The sequence below is a fragment of the Eschrichtius robustus genome, chromosome 15, assembly GCF_028021215.1.
Source record: "Eschrichtius robustus isolate mEscRob2 chromosome 15, mEscRob2.pri, whole genome shotgun sequence".
Lineage (NCBI taxonomy): Eukaryota > Metazoa > Chordata > Mammalia > Artiodactyla > Eschrichtiidae > Eschrichtius > Eschrichtius robustus.
This window is the reverse complement of record NC_090838.1, coordinates 694,087-709,824: the sequence shown is the minus strand read 5'-3', so window position 1 is coordinate 709,824 and position 15,738 is coordinate 694,087. Positions and strand designations below refer to the sequence as shown.

Sequence of the window (15,738 nt, the reverse complement as noted above, 5' to 3'; positions counted from 1 at the left end):
GGGCCCAGCTGGGACCACCCTCCGGCCAGCCCGAGGCCCCAGAGACAACGGCCATCGCCTCAGCTCCTCCAGGCCGTCAAGGGCAACGGCGCCCACGCGCCTCCTCCTCCGAGGGCGACCCAGGCCGGGTCTGACAAAACTGTGGTGTCACTGCGCCCTCTCCTCCTGCATCGAAGGGACCCCGAGCTGCAGCGCCGTCCTCTCTGGATGTGCCTGCCGCGAGGGTGTGGGTCACATCTGAGTAGGCGACGGCCGCCAAAGAAGCTGCCTCGTCCTGGGGTCTCATGGAGCTTTAAATTCAAGACCAGGGTGTCACCTGGACAGCACGAGCCTGAGATGTGTGCCCCTCTCTGCGGTCAAGTTCTCCCGCTGCTTCTGTTATGTGGGTCTGCCCACGTGTGCGCACACACACGCACACACACACACCCCATACCTCAATAAGTGAGCATATATTTAACAACTTTACAAGTCTTCCTGGAGATAAAATGGAGTTTAAGGCATTAAAATCTATCTAATAAAGGCTAATTAGCCCCCAAAAGACTCGCTCACATATTTACACGGCTCAGTCCTTCAGCGTTGTTCCCCAGGCCCTTGAAGAAACATCACTTTGGACAAGTTAATTTTATCCGAGAACAACAGTAAAGCATGAGGCAGGTGCACCTTTGATTAAAGAGTGGGCTTAACTTCAACATATTATTATTTTTCAAATCCCAAGTGTCTACCCTGCCTTGATGCTTCCAGACTCTGGAATGCTTGGACAAGGCAAAGGTTTTACTTCATCACCAGTTTCTTTTTTCTCAATTTAGTTCAAAGTATGTATGTGTTGTGTGCGAAAATATTTTGACTACTGACCATTAATGCCTCCAAATTCAACGAATGACCTCAAAGCTATGTCTGCCCCTCAGACCACAACCTTCGGACTGACGGGTGTCGGGAGGAAGCCTGACTCCACTCTCGGCTCTGGATGGCGGGGCCCCTGCTCCGCCTCAGAGAGACACGGACTTGCTTTTGCATCTATTTAAGACCAGCAATTCCGGCACCTTCCCGCCTGCATCCCCGTCACCGGGCACGTCTGCTCTGCTCTGACAAAGTAGGTGCAGGTTCCGATTTCCCACCTCTGACTCACCTGCTGTGCCGCCAAGTTTTACCGGTGAGTCAGACATATTTCTTTTTTAGGAAGGATTCAACTCTCGTATGAATCTTCCCCAAGCTTTTAAAATGCCGCTCGAGCCATTTAAACTGCTGGGTGTCTCAGGTAAACTACTTGAGCTGCCACAACAAAAAGCCACAGGCTGGGGCTTGGACGACAGACACTCTCTGCCACGGTTCTGAGGCAGAGCCCGCGGTCAGGGTTCCGGCTGGGTCAGGGCTCTGGTGAGGGCCCTCATCCTAGCTGCAGATGGCCACCTTCTCGCTGTGTCCTCACAGGGCACAGAGCGAGCTCTGGCATCCCCCCCTTACACGACGCTAATCCTACTGGACGGGGTCCCACCCTCATGACCGCATCTCCCTGGATTCTCCTCCGAAAGGCTCCTCCTCCTGACGTCATCACCCGGGGGTTACTGCTCCAACCTGCGAATCTGGGGCACAGACACTCGGTCCAGGAAAGGGGCTGGTAGCCTTGTGGCCTCAGGGGAGTTTCTCCAGGGAGTCTCCGAAGTTGCCTCACCCAGGACGCCCTCCAGGGAGTGAAGAAACCATCCCATATGGTTATGTCTGAGGAGCCAGCGCAGCTTTAAATGTTGTAACTGAAATATGATGACTGGATATTTTAGAACAGGAAGTAACAAACAGATACACGATGAAAGGATGGGTGTCTTTCACACGCCAGAGCCCTGGATGGACACCTCACACACACGGCTGCTGGTGTATCTTGCGTGTCCTTCCGGAAACTGTCTATGCATTTGCAAGAATGCCTTTTCTCTTGAGGGCATTTTGGTGACATCTAGCAGAATTCACAATTTGTGTGCCTTTTGGCCCCGTGCCCACACGTGTAGGTACATGACCACGTGGGAACAAAGAGGCACAGGCAGGAAAGCACACTCCACTACATGTACTGTCTGTCCTCTTCTTTGGCCCTGTTTTCACATCAGTGGAACCATGTCCATTAGACGAATCACGCTCTTTGCCTAAAATCGAATCTACAGTTCACCCCACGTCAGCACATAGACCCGCCCTGCTCCTTCACACAGGTGGTGGGCTGCCCTTCACGAATGTCCAGGGACAAATCTCCCTCCATCCTCCACCCGCATGTCTCTGCTGAGAGGGTCACAACCCCCTGCATCACTAGCCCCACCTGCACCTTCACTAATATTTCTAGAATTCTTTTCAGAGCCTCTCTGTCCTGTACTATTACACGAGCAAACTTGGGATAAACTTTCGGTATTCTGAATGTCTCTTTTGCTTGTCCTCTACGTTTTGTGATTCTTTAAAAATTGTGCACCTTTATCTTTATTATTTCCTTCTTTACCCTTGTGGGTCACTCTGTTGCTCTTTCTTCAAACTTTTGAGGTAAAAAATGGCTCTTTTTTGTTTACCTCCTTGCTTTCTAATGAACATACTTAAAAACCGTTAATCTTCCCCTAGGCATTACTTAGTTGTTTCCCATAATTTCTATATGAAGTGTTTCAACATGGTTCATGTCTGTATTTTTTCCTTTAGCTTTTCTTTTTACACAAGTATAACTATTTTTATAGTTTAAAATTTTTAAAAGCAGTTTTCATTTTGCTTACAGGACATAACCTATATTATGCTTATTCTTGGCTTCCTTTGTGGCCTGAACAATTGCTGTGAATGTTCCACATGCTCTAGAGAGAATGTGGGTTTTATGTGGGACAAATATGCACAGGCTCACACCCCCTCACACTCCCTCACATACAAATACACAGGATCACACACACACACACTCACATACAAACACATAGGCTCACACACACATACACACAAATACAGAGGCTCACACACACACACACACATACAAATACAGAGGCTCACACACACACATACAAATACATAGGATCACACACACACATACATACAAATACAGAGGTTCACACACACTCACATACAAATACAGAGGCTCACACACACACTCACATACAAACACACAGGCTCACACACACTCACATACAAATACATAGGCTCACACACACACACATAGGCTCACACACACACACACTCACACCCCGTCACACACACACACACACACACACACCCGCCGGCCTGCCGGCCCCTTGGCCGTCGCCTGCGGGGTTGGGTCCCCCCCCCGACCCCCCCTCACTAACACCGCCACTGTCGACGTCTGGACCGCTGCCTCCACGCTCCGCGCCGAGCCCCGACGCCCGCGCCTGCCCTTCTCACCTCCAGCTCCACGGACATATTCTCTGGTCCCACCGAGACCTACCGCCTGCCAGTAACTTCCGCCCTCCCGGCCCTCATGGTGCCGATGCCCTCACCACCTCTTTATTGCACTAAATCCCCAGATCCGCCCCCAGAGCCCTGGCTGCACACGCGCCTTCACCCTCGTCTGAGCGTGCTTCTACCTGACGGTGACCAGCGACCCCTGGGCTGGTCCACTCTGCACTCACGGACAGGTTCCCGGGAACAGGCCCTTTGACGTGGGCCCCGAGGCTCATCAGGCCTCCCCCGCCTGCCCATCTGCGTCCGGGCCCTTCTCTGCAGACGCACAGGGGCCCGGCCATCACCCTGAACACACCCTCTGCCCCCAGCGGCAGGTGGCAGTGCCTGTGGTGAGAACCCAGGGATCCTCCCAGCTGCTTGGCGTGGCGAACCGCATGCAGCTCAGTGTCTTCTCAACAGTGTTTTGCCTCTTTGCTATATGAATTTTCAAATGCTTCTTTTGTAGAATCAGGACACTCTGAACATAGAGGCTATTTTGCTGTAAATGATTTCAGCATCCGTACTTACAGCCACAGTGAGCAGGAAGGTTTCCTGAGACAAAGCACAGCAGTTCATGGAGCTGAGGTCCCCGCAGCCAGCGTCGACCCCACTCACAGCCCCGAGCGCCACGGGGAGGTGAGCTGCCTAGTGTCTGACGGCCGAGGTGCCCGTCCTGCTGGCTGGCAAGGGAGCTCAAGGCACTCACTCCTGTGCGGTTCTGGAGAGAACTGCTTCAGGCGAGTGAGCGACTTCACCCCCTCATCGAACGACCCGTGAGCCCTCTCGCCTGGACTGCGCCCTCCGCATTCTTCCGGTCCCGGAGAACTGCCGCCCTGGTGTGAGGGCAGGAGCGAGTCCTCCCAGGAGTCGGGAAACACCTTTTACCTGAACAGAGACAGAGCCACACCGTTCTCTCCTTTGGAAAATGAATTCACTCACTTCTGCCTGAACACACTACATTATTAGACAAACTAAACTTAACATATGCATTTATTCATTCTTAATATATATTTTTTACATTTTATATATTATATATAATTTTAGCGTGTATTCTTTGCTTTGCCAGGATTCTTTCAATTATTTGAACCCCATGTTTGTATTCACATGAAGCCTATTTACAGGAGCCAGAGGACTGCTTCAGACCTGGAAGTGGTAACCGGCTATGCTTCCACTGACACTGGTTTCCTGAATCTGAAAGAGACAACAGGACCCTGGACGGCAGAGCCACAGAGCAGCGGCAGGTAACCACCAGCACAGGTGGTCTGGTTCCCGTGATGGGCAGGAGGGCTGAGGGTGTGTTGTTGACTGATTGATCGTGGAGCCCTGAGGACTGAAATATCAATAGATGAGGAATATATTCCAGCTGTAATTGATCTGCGCAAGTGATAAATGTCTCCACCAGGCTGGCAGAGACCTGACCTGTTATCACTATACAGAGCCGTAGATTCTCCATCAGTGCTGAGAACCGAGCTGATTCATAGTTTCACCATCCCTTGAATAAAGGAGAGTCTAAGTCCATTTGAAGAAAGACTGCCAAACATTTTCTCTGCAAATATCCCCCCATCCTCTATAAAAGGACGTGCGGAACCAGTGACAGCATTGTGAGAGCAACGCTTCCAGACGCCGGGTCTGCGCTGACGCCTGAACACCCAACACCTGCCCTGGTCCACGAGTCAGGACAGGATGCTGAGGTCGGCCAGGTGACCGGTGTCCTTCGTCTTGGACCCACCTCACATCTGTCCCTAACACATCCTGTGGTTCTCTTTCCCTTCCCTGAAGAGAGGGTTGCACAGACATATTCCCTAACTGGTAGAATCTCCAGGCTAGTTTCCTGACTCAGGCCTATCAGGCAAGAAGGGTCAAGTGGGAACCCCCAGAACTGCTTCTCTGGGGTCAAACAGGAAACCACAGCTGTGCTGCATGGAAGACCTGGAAGATGCGGCCTCCTCCACCCTGCCAGCCAACTTAGGTACTTGGCCCCGGCAGAAAGCACGTGAATTGCCAGTAACAACCGTACTTTATTGTAAGTATAAACACACAGAACTACAACGACAACCATGGCTCCAGATGCATTCTCCTTCCCAGAACAAATGGAACACGTTCCTGGTACCTGGGTTACAACCACAGACACAGCCAACGCTTCCCTTTCCTGGAGGTTCTGGCTGTCAGCAAACACCAGCAGAAGCGGCGGCAGTAGTGGACCCTGACCTGCATCCGGGCCAGGCCGGGCGTCCGTCTTTCTGTCACCCCGCCCCCAGCATCTCACCAGCCCTCGCGGCCCCCGGCTGGTCAGCTGCATCGTGACATTGTGTGTATTCAACTTGAGGGGACACGAGGCCACCCCCTGGAGAGTCTGTGAAGACGCAGAGTGCCAGAGCGGGAAGTGGCCCCAGAGACAGACGGGGGCTGGGCCTGGCACCTGTGACGTGAGAACGAGTTGCCGCAGGAGCGCCCCTGCTGCCAAGATGGCAAGGCCTGCAGGCGGTTGGCTTGGATCCCGATGGGGGCGCGGCCCACGGCTGGACACGCTGCTCTTCCCACGCACCCACGGTCCGTCGTGCCACAGACACGGAGATGGCTCTGCACTATATCCACGCTGCCCCGGGCAGGCGCCTTGCTACCCGGGCCCGCCGCCCGAAGACCCCAGGCGCCGGAAGTGTCCGTGGCAGATGGGATTCTAGGTGGCGTCTGGAGGAGGCTAGCGGGATAATCACACACATCCCTTTGTGTTTGCTCTCCTCGTGGAAAAGCTCCTACCTCCTACCTGGTTACTGGGCTCAGGTAGGGTCTGGATGCTCGACCGTGGTCAACGCTACAACACAGAGTCCCGTCCGTCAGAGTCTGAGTGTCCTCTGTCTCCCAAGGCCATAGGGGCTGGACACGTGCATCTCTGCTACCAAGGGCAGCAGTTTATACAAGGCCGGCCTGGACCGGGCCCCAGGGGAGGAAGTGAGCACGTGAACAAGAGCCGGACTCCCCTGCCCCCGGTGCTACTGCACCAACGAAGCCCCACAAAGCACACCGGTGACTTTCCTGGGAGTGTAGATGCCCATTCCAATGACTTTGAACCCTGCTAGTTTCGAGGCCCGGGAATTAGGGAAGAGTGATGCTGAACCAAAGCCACCTGCTGAAACCTCTGCAGGTGGCAGGTGCTTCTCGTGCACAGCGGGGTTGAGAATCACGTCTCTGAACAATTCTCCAACTCATGCACAAGAAAATACTGTTGGTCGGTTATCTCTATGTCTATTTTTCTATCCATTCACCCATCCACCCATGTTCTATCAGCTATCTGTCTATCTATCTGTCTACCTGTCTATCTACCTACCTTCTATCCATTGATCTTCCCTCTACCTAACCTACTTATTTCAGCCTGTTTCTTTCCATAGCACTTAGGCTCCTTCCAACAAGACGGAAAGGCTGCCTTAACCTCCTGTGTTCGGGACAGTTTCTCATATGAGCAGAGACTGAGAGAAGGTGACCATCGCCCAAGGAGGGAAGAAGATGTGAGGAGGTGGGGGGCCGGGAGTCAGTCGGCTGCCGTGGGGAGGAGGAAGCCCGGACGGCCCAGGGCCCGAGAGCAGGCTCATCCTTGAGGGCAGAGGCCTTGCTGACGCCTGCCGGGTGCTGCGGTACTCAGGGGAAGGAGGGGCCACCCGTACTTGCCAAGTGACCTGGAGAAACAGGCGACCGGCCTCAGCTCCCTCAGGACGCCTTCCATCAAACGCAGCTGCAGCTGCCGAGTGACGGCCCACGAGGTGCCATGAGAGGGGTTCTGGGGGGTGACGGCCTGGCTGCCGCTTGGAACAGAGGCCTGGAAGGTTCCATGTCTACCATTTCTTAAACACAAGTGAAGACTTTATTTCTAAGGGTTCTCGAGTTCAGAATCACCAGAACTCAGAATCTGTCCTGAGACCTTAGTGACAGTCAAGCTGCTGTGCATGAATAAAACGTGTATAAAAAGGACTCATTTCGACCCGAAAAGGAGGCCTCAGAACACAAGTCTGTGACGTTCTGTCAGTTAGGGCAGTTTGTAATCAATGGTTTTCATGGGACTTAAAACCCTGGCCTGCCATTCTGGACTCGAAGTTAACTTAACATTTGAGATTTTTAAAAAAAATTCTGAGCATGTTGCATAAAAATGAAGTTCCGTAATGCTTCTCGTTCTGAGACCCTTCAGGACGGAGCACTGACCCTGCCCTGACTCTCACTGGACATCGGTCTGGGTTCTGCTGTGGGGACTCTGCTGCCAGGTCTCCTGCCATACGTGAGGGCCTGGGGGTCCCACAGGGGGACCAGCTGCCCCTGCGCCCCCTCCCCCCAGGCATCACTAACCTCTGCACACAGGTGAGACTGAGTGATTTTCCAAACATCATTCTTCCTTCCTCTCTGAATAGTCAGATGTCTCAGAATTTGCCCAATAAAATTATGGAAAGTTTACTCTCTGCCACATTGGCTACAATATTATATGTTGATGTGGATGAGGACACACGGTGTATTAAAAAGAGGGAAATAAACACATTTTTGTCGCCCGAAAGCAGTACAACTTTTCCAAAGCAGGAGACAATATACAGTATGAGGTTCATTTTGTGGATCTTTTGTGTGGAGCAGAACTGACTTTTTTTCTTTTAGGATTAAGTGAATCTAGAATTTACTCTGAAAAATGAGTTTCACGGTGTGAAACTGTGATTTATGAGGTCTTTTACAAATTTAATATTTTTATGAACTTCATAAGTCTGAAAAGCTGAGATTGTATGTCATTAGCAGTGCTCCAATCATGGCTTTTGTGTCACATAAGACTGTAGACTTGTAATTTGATAATTTGGTCCAAAAAGTATATTTGTATCAGTCAAGTATTGGAACAGCTCCATTTATAAGCTTTACACATCATTTACTTAAATTAAAAGTCTTTCTTTTCAGATGAATGCTTTTTACTTTCCCTGGGCTGGGATAAAGTTACCTAGGTGTACACTGTCTCTTTTTGAATTACTATGTATTTTCTCACCTTAAGAAAGCAAACTTTTGCAGAGATTGAAAACTAACCCAAATGTTAAGTTTAGGAAGTAAATAGATGAGAGCACACCATCCATTTGAACCTAAACCTAAAACTACAAGTCCCTTGAGACCAAGAAACATGTCGTCCCACCTGCAAATCTTTCCTGTGTTCCTGGAGCAAGTTAAAGTAATTCTTCACCTAGTTAACGACCTACTAATATGCTGTGTTGGAGCCTGACCTGACCTTGGGCAAGGTTCATGTCTGCAAAGGGGTGCTGGGGCGGAGCCTGTGACCCCCATGTCCACGGGCCAGCATCCCGGACACACACCAGAGGTGAGCGTCCCGAGACGTCCTCCAAGGCGACGAGCACACAAAGCCAGAGGGGGCCGGTGTGCGGACCCTCACAGGCTCCACTCGGGTCACCGGGCGGGGTGCCCACTCCCCGAATTTCAACCCTCCCATCTTTAAAATAGCAGCCACCAAATCTACCTTTTACAGCATCGGAGAGGACCCATGACGTGTGGATTGTGAAGGGACGCGGCACAGAGGCCCCTTCGAAACACGACTTCCTAAACTTTCTAAGCTTTTCTAAAGCTCTGTGTCTATGAATACACTCGTGAAATGAACTTTCAGAGAAAAAAATAATGAGAATAAGAGGCTATCTAATAAAAAGAACAAAAACCGTAAAATATCAAACACTTACCACTTCTTCGTGGGTTGCATTTTCTACATTAATGCCATTAACCTGAAAGGATGACAAATTAAGAATTTTGAGGATAATAATTGATGAGTCTCAATTCAAAACTAACATGAACTAACATGCAACAGAGCTAAGGACTGAAGTTTAAGATACTGACCTGGAGGAGGGCGTCCCCTACGAATAACATCCCTGTCTGGTGGGCTGCAGGGTCGCAAAAGGGGCAACAGTGTTAAGAGAGGTTCAGAGACATCGTGCCCCTCCTGGCAGTGCTTTAGGGTTAGAGTCTGCAGCACTGGTATTGTGTGTGTGCAGATGTGAGTGTGAGTGTGTGCACACGTGTGCATTGTGAGTGTGGGTATGTGTGTGCACACGTGTGCAGTGTGAGTGTGGGTATGTGTGCGCATACATGTGCATTGTGTGTGCACACATGTGTGCGTTGTGAGTGTGGGTATGTGTGCACACATGTGTGCATTGTGAGTGTGGGTATGTGTGCGCACACGTGTACATGTGAGTGTGGGTATGTGTGTGCACACGTGTGCATGTGAGTGTGGTATGTGTGTGCACACGTGCATGTGAGTGTGGGCATGTGTGCACACGTGTGCATGCGTGTGGATGTGTGTGCATGCAGGAGTCTCTGTGGGTGAACGTGTGCATATGTGAGTGTGGGTATGTGTGTGTGCACGTGTGCATGTGTGTGGTATGTGCAAGGATGTGTGTATGGATGGATGTGTGTGGATGTGTGTGCATGCAGGAGTCTCTGTGGGTGAACGTGTGCATATGTGTGTGCACATGCTCGCATGTGTGACGTGTGAGAATGTGAGCACGTGTGTGTCTGTGTGTGCGCGCGTGCACGTGTGTACACGGTGTGGGGAAACGCCAACAGCACAACCCCAGCGCCCCCCTCGCCCGGCCCCTGAAGCTAAACATTCAGCTAATTTTAAGCACATTAAGAGAGTTACTTGGTAAACGCAGAGCCTTGTTCAATAAGAAGCACAAATGTCACTTCCTCCTAATGAAGGATTTCATTACATGTGTGGAAAGTCTGATCCCCGTTTTTCATTAAGTCGACACAGACAATAAAATAGGAATCCCAGAAGCCACTCAGCATTTTCCCCTTTCTTGGGAACACATTTACATAGACTGCTTTAATTAAAGAAAATGTGCCCAGAATATTAAAGGGAAAAGGAAAGAAAACCTTTGTATTGTAAAGTTTGAGTATAATCTCTACAGCATTATTCCACTTCACTTTTCTACTTTCACAGAGGCAGAGAGATGACTCCTTTCAATAATAAGACTGAAAGAATTCGCACCAAACGTAAAGCATTTTGCAGTGTAAACCCTGACAGCTGTTTTTTCTCCTTTGCAACACAAGTGCCCGACTTCAGCTCTGCTCCCCTCGACGAGTCTGCCGGCCACACAGCAGACAGAGCCAGGGCCCCGGCCCCTGCGCCGCAACGAGGCCCCCGCACTTCAGAGACCTTGGTTGATTTCAGTAACTGACCACTTGGCCCCTTGTGTTTTCTCTTCCTGTGCTGTAAATTCCCACCTTTATGTTTAAATTCCCCAATAAAGGGCGATCCCGGGAAACCCTAGGCCCCGGCCTCCACCCCAGTGAAAGCAGGACCCCGGGCCTCGCGGGCTCTGCTGGCAGCCTGCATCTCGCTGTGTGACCCAGGGGTGCTGTGTGATTTCCAGGTCCTGTCGGCAACGAACTTTTATTTTTCCAAAGTCCCCTCATGGCTACTGCTGAAGGCATCGTACGACCATAATGAGAGCCACAAGGGCTGGTCCAGCCGCAGCACGGGTTAGAGACAGGCTGAGACCTGCAGAAAACACATTTTCACAGGTTTTTTTGCCTTCCTCTAGATTTGTTTTAATTTATGTCATTGGTTAAATATTGAAAACCAAATAATAAGTTATTAACACTGGAATTCTTTAAATTCTAGGTAAATATTTAATGTCAATTGTTAATATTAGTTCTAGTCATTAACTAGTATTAAATTTTATTGAAAATAAAGTACAGTCTTTATATTAATGAATTTAATGGTATGGTTTTAGGTAACTAATAAAGTTCCCATTTACACCGAGCCTTTGCCCAGAAAACCTCCGTCACCTACTAGGTGAGATCTACACTCCCTCTAGCTCCACAGGGGGGCCCTTTCAGAATCCCCATCTCTGCCTCTGTCTCTCTCTGTCTCTGTCTGTCTCTCTGCCTCTGCCTCTCTCTGCCTCTGTCTCTGTCTTTCTGTCTCTCTCTGCCTCTGCCTCTATCTGCCTCTGTCTCTGTCTTTCTGTCTCTCTCTGCCTCTGCCTCTATCTGCCTCTGTCTCTGTGTCTTTTTGTCTCTCTCTGTCTCTGTCACTCTGTCTCTGTCTCTCTATGTCTCTGTGTCTCTGTCTCTCACTGCCTCTATCTCTCTCTCTGTCTCTCCCTGCCTCTCTCTGTCTCTGTCTCTCTGTCTCTCTCTGCCTGTCTCTGTTTCTCTCTGTCTCTAGTCTGTCTCTCTGTCTCTAGTCTGTCTCTCTGTCTCTGTCGTTAAAGCAAAGCTAATTAAAAAGACTTCCCAGTTAAATCTTTGAAATGTTTTCTCTTTGTTGGACACTTTTAGTCCTAAAGAAACAAATTAAAAAGTGGTAAAATGGACGATAAAATAAAACCATGGAAGTTTGATTTTAATTTAAAATTTTAATTAATGTTCCTAAATAAACTCTTTGGTGAGATTAAGCTAGGTTTGGGGATTTCAGCTGAAAAGTGGCTCTAGTTTATTTCTGTGGTAATCTTGCCATTACATCAGGATGTAAAATGGAAATACAGCGTAATGTATTTTAACCCACATAAATATTCAAACATGCAAACTAGCTACAATGAGATATTTTCTATTTCTGTTATACTTGCCTTTTCAAGTCAAATTAATCGCTATTACTATAGTGTTATGTGAGACTGTGTAAATTTAGTCATTGTTTGCAATACAATTGTGTTATAACGGAAACTATTCTTTTTGCAAATTAATTAGTCTTTGTAAAATTCAGACGCTTGTTAAATATTCATTCACATAAACTTCTGGGTAGTATTAGAAAATGATAACACTTAAAAAGTCTTACGTGCACTGAACATCTGGATTAATAATGACTAAAACCCTCTTCATCATCCTTTACAAGCACTGAGTCCTTGAAGCCCCAGAACCCAACACGTGTGGACGTCATCACCACCGAGCGGTCAGTGGGAAGAGGCACGGGGCTGACCCCACCCTGGGGAGACCCTGAGGGGCCAGCCGCTTACTCTGCCTCAGAACCAGACTCAGGGGCACAGGATTCACTTCCAAATTCCGCCCTGGTTCCATCCCTAGACCTCTCCAACCTTCCGTTGCCCCCACTGCACAGGGAGATTATCCTATTACCTCACAGGACAGTGCGGATTAAATGTTGGTCCATGGAAGTGCTAACAAGGTTTCTCTTCCCATCTTCCAAGCGGCCCTGGGAGGTTATGTGTTATTGATAATGGGGGTAGTTAAATTCTTTAAGTAATTCAAGATATTTCAGCCATTTCTAAGTATCTTGTAAATTAAAATTAAAAAGTACTTCCATCTTCCAGGATGGCCCTCAACTGTGGAAGCTGACACAGTGGATGGTATTAGGAGGATTCAAGGAGCAACGACAAAGTGGGTCCAGGACAGAAAGGACTTGTATGGAGAGCCTCTCAGACACCTTCTGTAGCCATAGCAACTGGATTCTTTGCTGCCAACCTGCCTCCCTCTGATCTTAACATCAAATGATCCTTCAGCAGTAAGAACACGCTGGCAGCCTGGCAGCCAAATTCTCTGCTGCATTTCATGCTTAGCAATCAGCTACCAAAGATGAAGGCTCTTTCCACGTGGAATTTAAATTAAACCTGAAACATTTAACATGCATCCTTACAAGATTCTGACATATCTAGTATGTCTTGTCCAGGTTCCAACATTCCTCATTCAGCTACAAAGTCAATATTTATTTTCTGTTCCAAGTTCTACTTATTTTGACCTTTAAAAGCACATTTTTCATTGATTCATTAACAATGAAGGAGAAAGAATGCTGAAATATTCTTCACTCAAGGAGCTGCACTTCCATCTGGAACCAGGGTGTGGGAAGGGCCTCCCTTCACCCTATATATCCAGCTCCTGAGGCAAAAGGAACAGATTCTGGTTTGTTCTAGGAAGCAGGGTCAGGAAAGCCTGACCTAAAAATTCCAAATCCGGCTCCACAATCTCTTCCTGAGGTGAGAGGACTTTCTCTCTACTTCTACACAAATTCAGTCGGATCCAGGCTACACCGTCTAAACTAGGACTCTGTTAAATATTAACAGACTCTAGAAAGAAGTTAGCAACTATTGGTGAGACACACTGGCCCGAATATTTGTGTCAGATCTTAATGCTTCCAAAGCCGTGTCCTTTGCAGCACAAAAATGAGATGGGGCAACAGCAGGCCCTGCTGCTGGGGTCGGGGGCCGCACAGTTAACACGGACAGAGGCAAAGGCCCGCTGTCTGAGCCCCAGACACCAGTGGGACAGTCAGTGAGACAGTCGCATTCTCTGAAAAGGTCGCCCGGGCTCTGCAACCTCTGCTTCCCTAAGCCTGGACCACGTATTCAGACTATGCAGTGGGGAGGGGTGCCACGTGGCCTCAGAATTAACACAGATGAGGGGCTGACGTGTAGACGGAGGGGAGGGGTGCCACATGTCCTGAGAATTAACGCAGATGAGGGGCTGACGTGTAGACGGAGGGGAGGGGTGCCACGTGACCTCAGAATTGACACAGATGAGGGGCTGATGTGTAGACGGAGGGGAAGGGTGCCACGTGGCCTCAGGATTAACACAGATGAGGGGCTGACGTGTAGACAGAGGAGAGGGAACCAGAGGGATGCAAGGATAAAGGGGAAGATAAAGCCTTCCACTGAATTCAGCAAAATCAAATTAATGAAATGTCATAGATGTGAAAAGAAGTTAATCACAAATCTTGCATAACGGCGGCATTTCACAGCTGTAAGACACCAAATACAGGTGAATATTCTAGAGAAAAATAAAAAGTGGGCGTCTCAGGGGACCCCACACCCCAGGAAGCTCCGACCTCCCCCTGAAGTTGGCTCAGTAAGCGTGAGGAGTCCCGTTTCGACGGATCTCGAGGCCGTGGCTTCAAAAGGCGGAGGTCCCCTGCACTCAGGTTCCCCCCGCCGGCCCTGTGCCTGTCGGGGTGAGCGTGCAGCTCCTGGGCACGGGCTTGGTCCCCTCGCCCTGGGGTGATACCTGTGTTTGGACGATAGTAGCGGTCATGCTGTGCAAACGTGCAGCGTCTTCACGAGGGACACAGCCGCCCCATTTCCATCCACACTCAGCTGTCACAGAAACGTCCCTATGACCCCACCATCCAGCTGCAGGTAACGATGACTGTTCCCCTTAAAAAAGGCTAAAGGATCCTAATTCTTTTTACCCTCCTAATGGGACAAACTTCCCCCCTCCCTACTTTTTATTTCAATTTTCTGGATATATTCTAATTGTCTCATCTGTCTCCTGAATATAAGCACCAAACCTGTCACAGGGTGCAGGCCTGCCTGTCCAAATCCTTACTGAAACATTATGATGATAACTGAATTAAACCTCGGCTGTGAACGGATTTTACTAGTACATAATGTGATGACACGGTATGGAGGAAGAACGGGATTCAGAGACAGAAAAATCTGGTTTATAACTAAGCCTCCCTTTCCTGGCAGAGTGAGACTGGGCGAACCACCGTTTCTCTGTTCCCTGACCTATGAGTGTGAAAAGCCAGCCACACCTGCCTTGTCCAGTCATGAAGACCCAATGAAAACGAAAACAATTTGAAAAAGAAGAGATGCATGTATATGTATAACTGAATCGCTTTGTTGTACACCTGAAACTAACACAACATTGTTAATCAACTAGACTCCAATATAAAATAAAAGTTAAAAAAAAAGAAAGAAAATGGAAGTCCTTCCCATGTCACACAAGCATTATTCCAATGTAAGAAATTGCTGTTAAGATGACAATTTCTAACTCTAAGCCTCTTTGTCATCCATGTTTCTCTTCATCGTTTATTTGCTATATACAGTTTGTTTTGGGTTTCTAAGTTTTCGCAGTATCAGAAATAATATATTTAAATTTCATTCAATTGTAGAAAAACTCCTCACTCTTGCTTATTTTTATAAAGTACAAAGCGGTAATTACCAACAGCAAGCCACTGTGACCAACGATTAAAAGGAGGATTGGAGAACGGCCCAACACTGCTTTTGCTTTCCAGAAGCATAAAATGTTATTAAGAAGGTGTGTGTCTGACTCAAGATACCTCACACCTATGTGAGTGCACGTGTACGTGTGCACGTGTGTGTGTGCCCGTCGTGCATTCATCACAGAGCACGCGTGCAGCCCCGCGGGCGAGGTCGGGTGTGCTGGAAGCAGAGCTCCCTGTGGGCATGAAGGCGGGGGCTGGGAGGGGCACCGGGGTGCTGGGCCTCACACGGGGGCAGGGCTCATGTCTGGGTTTGCAGAATCACCAGCAACACGGAGAAGGGCTCAGATGTCCAGCCTGAGCACTTAACGTGTAAGCAGCAGAGGGTCAGGGGAGATTTCTGGGCAAGGGGACGGAAGAGCCACACAGAA

General features: G+C 49.1%; 1 protein-coding gene across 12 annotated transcripts in view; it reads right to left on the bottom strand.

The window, feature by feature from the left end:
• Positions 1-15,738, bottom strand: part of SNTG2 (syntrophin gamma 2) — a 205,022-nt gene that overhangs the window by 101,370 nt on the left and 87,914 nt on the right. For 11 of the 12 annotated variants that reach the window (XR_011076637.1, XR_011076636.1, XM_068564760.1 and 8 more), the window contains 2 exons: positions 9,250-9,293; positions 9,096-9,137 (listed from right to left, as the gene is read on the bottom strand). The exons of the other annotated variant lie outside the window; for it this stretch is intronic. Coding sequence is in view for 9 of the 11 variants with exons in the window: in XM_068564760.1 (XP_068420861.1) it covers positions 9,096-9,137; positions 9,250-9,293 (86 nt within the window). In the remaining 2 variants the exon portion in view is untranslated. The remainder of the gene's footprint in view (positions 1-9,095; positions 9,138-9,249; positions 9,294-15,738) is intronic. 12 annotated transcript variants of the gene reach the window in all.